This window comes from Hipposideros armiger, unplaced genomic scaffold (assembly GCF_001890085.2).
Source record: "Hipposideros armiger isolate ML-2016 unplaced genomic scaffold, ASM189008v1 scaffold_82, whole genome shotgun sequence".
Taxonomy (NCBI): domain Eukaryota; kingdom Metazoa; phylum Chordata; class Mammalia; order Chiroptera; family Hipposideridae; genus Hipposideros; species Hipposideros armiger.
Genome location: NW_017731432.1, coordinates 2,932,439 through 2,939,637, shown reverse-complemented (window position 1 = coordinate 2,939,637; position 7,199 = coordinate 2,932,439). Strand labels below are relative to the sequence as shown.

Below are 7,199 nucleotides of genomic sequence, written 5' to 3'. Positions count from 1 at the left end.
TGGAGCTTCTCAAAGCATTTATTTTTTCTGATTACGAGGCTGAGAGTAGGGAGTAACTGAACAGGGCGTGTTAGTGGTGTGAGTGCTGGCTTGGGGGGAGGAGCAGAAGTAGAGGTTTGAGTGTGGGGAGGAGATGAGGAGCACGTGTGTGGAGCAGCTGGGCTAGAAGGAACGACGTGAAGGTAGCTGGAAGAGTAACTGCAGGAAGCATGGGAGCAACTGCCAAGGAGAAAGACCCAGTTCCCCATAACCCGCCCCATCCCTGAATCCCCTCTTTTCTTCCTTAAGTTAAAAAAAATTCCTTGAGGCAGCTCAGGTCAGAGGCTACAAGGATCAGAAGTCACAGACTGGAGAGCAGTTTGCTCTGGCCAGCAGAGCCTGGTTCTGGCTGGACGGCAGCTCAGGCCTCCTCAGCTGTAGCGTCGATGCCTGCGTAAGTGAAGTTCTCGAACAGCGACATGTTCACATAGGCCTGGGGAGCAGAGCAAGATTTAGTGGGGGCTGGGGAGGAGGGTAACTATGGCCTGGAGGTCCTTGACTTCCATGTGGTTGGGGTATCTGAAGAGACACTGATTTGTTCTGGAGGCTCAAGATGGCCCCATGGCCAAGGGGGACCCGCAGCGGCCCAGAACAGCACGGGCATTGGACCACAGTTGGAGGCTCAGGGGTGAGGCCCTTGACACAACTGTTACATAGGAGGTTTTACAGGCACTCATCCAATGACTTGTTTGTTTATTCATTCGTTCATTTACTTACTCATCTATTTATAAAGCTATTTTTGATGATTTATCCATTTATGTGGTTATTTGATCATTCCTTCATTCTTAAGATAGTTTACATTCCTATAGCCATTTAGTCATTAATTCATATGAACAACTCTTTTTGTATTTACAAATGTATAACATTTATTTTGATATATTTCTTCATTTGTGTTTATTTGATAACTCATTTATTCACATGGTTATTAGATTCAGTTATTTTATTTGTGTTTATTCATATGATTATATCATGTGATTATATCATCCATCCACTAATTCTATTCTATTCTATTCTATTCTATTCTATTCTATTCTATTCTATTCTATTCTATTCTATTCTATTCTATTCTATTCTTTCATTTACTCTACAATCCATCCATCCATCTATCCATCTATCCATCCATCCAGCCAGCCAGCCAGCCAGCCAGCCAGCCAGCCATCCATCCATTTGATTAGTTGACCATTCATACATTGCACTCTGGCTCTGTGCCAGGTGAGGAAAGATGTCCCTGATGGGAATGGGCTGATGGCCCCAGCAGAGGATAGGCAAGCAGTCTGGGACCTGGGACCTAGGACCTGGGGAGGGATTTCTGCTGGGGTTAGCAGTGGTCTTGGAAAAGTTTCGAAGGGCCTAATAATTTCTAACCCATCGAGAGCTGGAAAGGGGGGCTGCATCCTGGGGCCCGGCCTAGCTGTGGTGGCAACTAATGGTGGGGACAGGGACCCAGAGGTTGCTGCTGGCTCCTACAAGAGGGCAGTCCTGTGAGCCTAGGAAGCCCCAGCCCTCCAGTCTTCTCACCTTCCTGGCTTCCAACATTCGGCCCAGCTGCACCGCGATCTGGGCAAAGGGGGGTCGCTCATACGGACGGTCCCGCCAGCACTGCCGCATCAGCTCGTACCTGCAGACGGAGCATTGCTGAGATGAGGGGTCAGGGCCAACTGGGTTGATGGGGTCACAGGGTTCAAGGCTGAGGCAACTCACACTTCATCATCACAGTTCCGAGGCTGCTCCATGCGGTAGCCCTGAGGCAGCTTCTCATAGAGCTCGGCACAGGTCATGCCACAGTAGGGTGTGCCCCCTGCAGGAGGGGACACAGTTCTCTCAGCCCAGGGCCCCAGAGTGGGAAGGTGGGGGCACTCTGGGGAATAAAGGTCGGGGACTCACCAAGGCTCACAATCTCCCAGAGGAGGACCCCAAAGGACCAGCTGAAATGAGGAGGGTGCACTTAGTTACCTCTAAGCCCTAGGGCCCAGCAGGTAAGTGTCTGCCTACCCCAGGTGTGCAGCCCATCCCAGCCCCTGCATGTGTCTACTCTGCAAGTACCTGGCCTTGGCCAGCTGTTGTCTCTACTCCATTGAAATGCAGGCACTGATCATTTAATGTATACATTTAACCCCACACCAACCCTATGATATAGGTACTATCATTATCCCCATTTTATAGAAGCAGACACCGAGGCACGGAGAGGTTAGCTAGCTTACCCAGGGTCACACAGCTAGTAAGTGTGAGAGCTAGGATTCAAACCCTGGTAACCTGACTCCAAAGCCCTTGCTCTTAACTGCCACTTATACTGTAACCACCTCTGTGCATGTGAGAGTCAGGTGAGGCCAGGGTGGGAGTCCTAGCAGGGGGAGGGACTCTAGGGGGTTTGGGAGCAGAAGTGGGAGGTGAATGAGTGGGGGACAGTGAGCAGGGCAGGCCAGGCCAAAGGGCTTAGGGCAAGTAGGCAGAGCCAGGGCTGGAGGGCTGGGCAGGCTATGTTTCCCAGTGAGAGGGGCAGACATGTGCCAAGATGGTTGTGTGGGGGTGGGGAGCACAGAGAAGGAGTCTTGGGGGTCATGTTCTGGTTAGGTCCTCATGTGGGGATGACCCTGCCCTTTAGAGAGTAAGGGGAAAGCATTCCTTGAATGATCTCTCCATCTACCTGGGCACTATTCACCAGCATCCCCAGGCCCCTCCAAGGCATCCCCCAGTCTCTTAGACAAACCCCATCCTAAACTACCCCTACTTAAGTTCTACCCCTGAAATACCTTCTAAGATAAAACTTCCTTCCAGCTAGCTCCCCTACCTTCCTACTATGAGGCTAAGTATCACCAGGGTATGTCCAAGACACACCTGTGTCATACCTGGAACATACCCTAGGGACATCTAAGTCATGCCTTGGACCGCCTGAGGCATGTTTGAGACGTGTCCTGGTTATGCCTGTGTGCATTCTTGGGGGACCACGCCCTCCTGCCCTTCCCCATCCCCACTCACACATCACTCTTGGTGGTATAGACACTGTAGTTCAGAGACTCAATGGCCATCCAGCGCACGGGGAGACGCCCCTGGGAGAGAGTAGGTTTGAAGGGTTGGGTGAGAAGAAAGGGCCTGTGAGGGGATCTGGGGAGCAGGGACAGGCATGGAACCTGAGGGGGAGGACTGGGACTTACCATTGTCTTCTTCACATAAACTTCCTCCCCCCGAGAAAGGCCAAAGTCAGCAATCTTGGAGGCCAGATTCTCTCCGACCAGCACATTTCGGGCAGCCAGGTCCCTGTGGATGAACTGCAGGCATGGTCAGAAGTCAGGCAAGACTGGGGAGGTGTGAGCCCAGGACTCCTGGGCCAGGGAGGGGTCTGACCCCATGGCCAGTCCCAGTCTTCGTGGCCACCCTCCATGCCTTTAGTAGCCCCTTACTCTTTTTCTCACCCTCCCAGGCCTCCTCCTGGATCAGTGACTCCTGCCTGAGAAAAATCACAGTGCTGGCCGTCATCCCTTCCTTGCTGTGATCTGACCATGGCCAAGCTCAGGCGTATCCCTCTTCCTGGGAAAATGGTGGGCTTTTCCCTGGTGACCTCATTGCACCGTCCCCTCTTTGCATGCTCCCTACCCCCTTCTCTCCCACCTCTCCTCTCCCCTCATCGATGAGAGTGGGGAAGGCCCTTCTCTTGCCCGGAGTGACTCTTTCTCTTGAGTTCCAAGTTCTTCCTACTTGGCCCTCCACTTTCCTCAGAGACCTCTTTCCATCAACCCTTCCTTCTGCACTGCCCACCTCCCCCACCCCCAACCCCTGGCTTTTAAAAATACTCAAAACTTGACTGCTTTTAAAATGCCTTCCCTCAGTCTCATGTTCCCCTCCTGCTGCTGTCCCTCTCGCCTTTCACTCAAGCGGGGTGTCTTTGGACTTGGACTCGGGCCTCTACTCTCTGCTCCTCCTTTACCCTCTCCTGGTGGGTCTTACCCACTCCCTCACCATTGGCGTCATCATCTGTAGGGTGACAGCTTCCAGATTGTTGTTTCCAGAACTCTCTCCTGAGTTCTAGGCTAGCATCTACAACTGTTAACTCTACACATCCACCAAGATGTCCCTCAGATGCTTCAAACACAATACCTCCTCCAGACCTGCTTCTTGTCCTGTGCTCTCCCCGGCTCACCCAAGCCCAGCACCTCAGGGTCATGTCCCTCACTCGATTCCTCAATCCCACATCCGATTAGAGCCTGCTGGTTTTTTCTCTTGAGGTCAGCCCCGTGGCCTCCCCTCTTCCCTCTAGCACACCTTCCTTCCATGCACTCACACACCTGCACACACCCACCTGCTTTTCACTCAGGTACTGCATGCCATTGGCAGCATCACTGGCAAAACGCAGCAGCTGCCGGGAGCTGAGGGTAGAGGCCGTTCCATGTTCTCGGGCAAAAGCTGGGTCTGTTTCCAGGACCCGGCTCTTCCGCAGAAAATCTAGCAGGTTCCCATAGGGGGCATATTCAATAGCGATATACAAGTAACCTGGGAGGTGGGGAGATACATGGTGGTGGTTTATATATAAGGCAACCTGATAGCAGCAGGTACCCAATGGCAGTAGACAGGGAGCCTGAAGCATGAAGGAGAATCAATAGTGCTGTTTAGCTAACCTGAAGCTCCCAGCGAGCTACGGATGTGGAGGAGGTGATGGCTGATGATAGGGGTTTCAAAGAAGGGGTAGGTGATGAGTTGGGGGCTCACCTCGGTTCTCACAGGCTCCCAAGAGGTTGATGATATTGGGGTGATGCCCCAATTTGCACAGAACTTCCAGTTCTCCCGCAAAGTCACGATGGTCATTTTCAGAGGCATACTCTGTGTAAAGAATTCAGTATCACTTTTGCCAGAAATAATTCTGGAGAAAGGGCATGGGCTGGTAAGGGCTGGGGTCAGTTACTGGAGGGAGCCAGGTGGGGCTTGGTATCTGTGGGACAAAGGACAGGGTCAGGGGTTAGTCCCAGTGGACCTTTCAGCATCTTGATGGCTGCATTCATCTTGAGCCCGTCCTTCTTGATCATGGCCCGGATGACCTGGCCGAAGTTCCCCTCTCCGATGAGGTCCTCAAAGGTGATGTCCTCCCATTCCAGCACTGGGTAACTCAGGGACTCCGGCTGTGGTTTCGGTCGCCGGGTCAGTGTCAAGGTGCCTGAGCTGAACTGCAGGATGGTCTCCTCGCCCTTCACAGGATGGGACAAGTGGCAGAAAATCCACATAAGACTTGGTTTTGGGAAGCAGGAGGCCCAGATAGGCAGACAAAGAGTAGTTAGACAAATGGACAGACACCTAGACAAAGGCACCCTGGTGGTCAGCTGGGGACAGACATACAGATAGAGGGCACATACTGAGACAGAATCATAGGAGATGGAGCCGTGGATGGGCCGTCTGGTGGATAGATGTCCACAGATAGAGGCTGCAGCCTGGGGGTCAGGTGGGTGGGGCTATGGAAGAACAAGGAATGGGTAAAGTCGCTAAAAGCCAGGACATGAGTCAACGGGAGGATGATAATTCTAACATTTAAAACAGAAAAGAATTGGAATGAGCTGTGATGGGAAGTAGTGAACTGATCTTATAACCAGCTTCTTTGTCATCAGGGATGTTTTGGAGAGGATTCCAGAACATAGGCAGTGGGCTAGGGTTCGTTTATTGAGCACCTACTATATGCCAAGCCCAGAGCTGCTGGATGCCAGGGAAGGGGTTTTCTTCTCCACAGAAGAAGCAGAGATTCCCACTGTCCACTCACTGGACATCCATACATTGTTCTAAAACCATCTTGGGGCCTGAAGATAGAAAGACCTTAACAAAGAGGAATGTCCACTCCCCGCAGCTGAGTAGGAGCTGGGCCACCTGGGCAGGGCTAATGGAAGGAAAAGGAAACCACAGAACAGGACAAGGGAGCTGCCAATATGAGAACTGGACCAAGGGTTAAGACAGTCCTGATGGCGGGGCTCCCTAAGTGAGACGGAACCCAGCTTGATGGGGAAGGGCTGGGGACACGGGTCATACTGAAGACACATGCCAGCACGCACACATGTGTTCTAGTGATGGCACAGTATGCAGGTGCATCCCTGCAGAGGTCCACACAGACATGAGCGCATGGAGGAGCACACATAGAGGGAGATGTGAGTCAGGGACACAGGCACACACACGGGGGTTCCCACAGGGGGCGTGCACGTGCACGTGCACGCACACACAGCACACACATTCATGTGCACAGCTGCACGCAGGCACATGTAGCAGGTGCATATCTTGATATATGTTAGCATAATACATACGTTAAAGGCTGCTTCCCCACCTCCTTCCCTAACATTTGTACCCATTACCCTCCCCCCACCACAGCAGTGGTGGCTTTCTGTGTGCACTGACCACACAGGGAGGGCCAACCCAGCCTGAACAAAGAAGCCAATTGAATCTCTGAAGGGAGCTTTTAAAGGCATGGCAGAGACAATAGCTTTGGACGCTAGGCTTTCTATCACAAGAATCAGCCCTTGAGAGAAAAGAGGGTTTTTGTTTTTTTGGAAGGCCAAAGCTTTGTTGTAAGTATCAAGAGCCTGGATGTGGAGGACCAAGGACAGCGTTCATGTCATAAGGTGCAATAGTGGCGAAGATCTCAGAGGAGACAGGAGCAGCGGATAGGAGAGAGAGATGGGAGGAGGTGACAAGATGAGATCACAGCTGGGTCCTGGAAGATGAGCCAGCACCCCACCCCCACCTTTCAGTAAGTCGCTCCTGCAGGCTGGAGGGGCATGGACTACAAAAGGACAGATAACTCGGACAGGTTTGCAGGAGCGATGGGTGAGGCTGCAGGCCTAGTGCAGCTCTAGAGTGGTAGAAACAGCTGGATAAGGGGTTGTAGCAATGGGTCTGAGGGCCAGAGGATATGCTCCCCTTCCGAGGAGACAGGGAAGTACACCAGCGTACTTAAATCTCCCCAAGGAGGCCCTGGGATTTGCAAGGATGGAAGATGGGATAAGGAGCTCACAGAATGAGTGGTCTGTTGGCAGAAGGCCACAGAGGGGCTGAGACCCTCAGCCATAGAGGTATGCATAAGGAAGCTGGCTTTCAGGTGCTGGAGGGCCTGGGAGGACAGAGCCCAGCATGAAGCCCAGGCGCCTCTCGAGGATACCACCATGCTACCCAGGCTTAGATCACCCGCAGGGAGGATG

At 52.5% G+C, this 7,199-nt stretch overlaps 1 protein-coding gene across 1 annotated transcript in view; it reads right to left on the bottom strand.

Moving 5' to 3' along the window:
• Positions 1-7,199, bottom strand: part of TIE1 (tyrosine kinase with immunoglobulin like and EGF like domains 1) — an 18,457-nt gene continuing 11,258 nt past the window's right edge. The window contains exons 16-25 of the mRNA XM_019643697.1: positions 5,379-5,474; positions 5,003-5,213; positions 4,741-4,851; positions 4,334-4,524; positions 3,192-3,305; positions 3,016-3,086; positions 1,924-1,964; positions 1,741-1,837; positions 1,558-1,657; positions 1-472 (exon numbers count right to left, since the gene is read on the bottom strand). Coding sequence (XP_019499242.1) covers positions 401-472; positions 1,558-1,657; positions 1,741-1,837; positions 1,924-1,964; positions 3,016-3,086; positions 3,192-3,305; positions 4,334-4,524; positions 4,741-4,851; positions 5,003-5,213; positions 5,379-5,474 — 1,104 coding nt within the window. The 3' untranslated portion in view covers positions 1-400. The remainder of the gene's footprint in view (positions 473-1,557; positions 1,658-1,740; positions 1,838-1,923; positions 1,965-3,015; positions 3,087-3,191; positions 3,306-4,333; positions 4,525-4,740; positions 4,852-5,002; positions 5,214-5,378; positions 5,475-7,199) is intronic.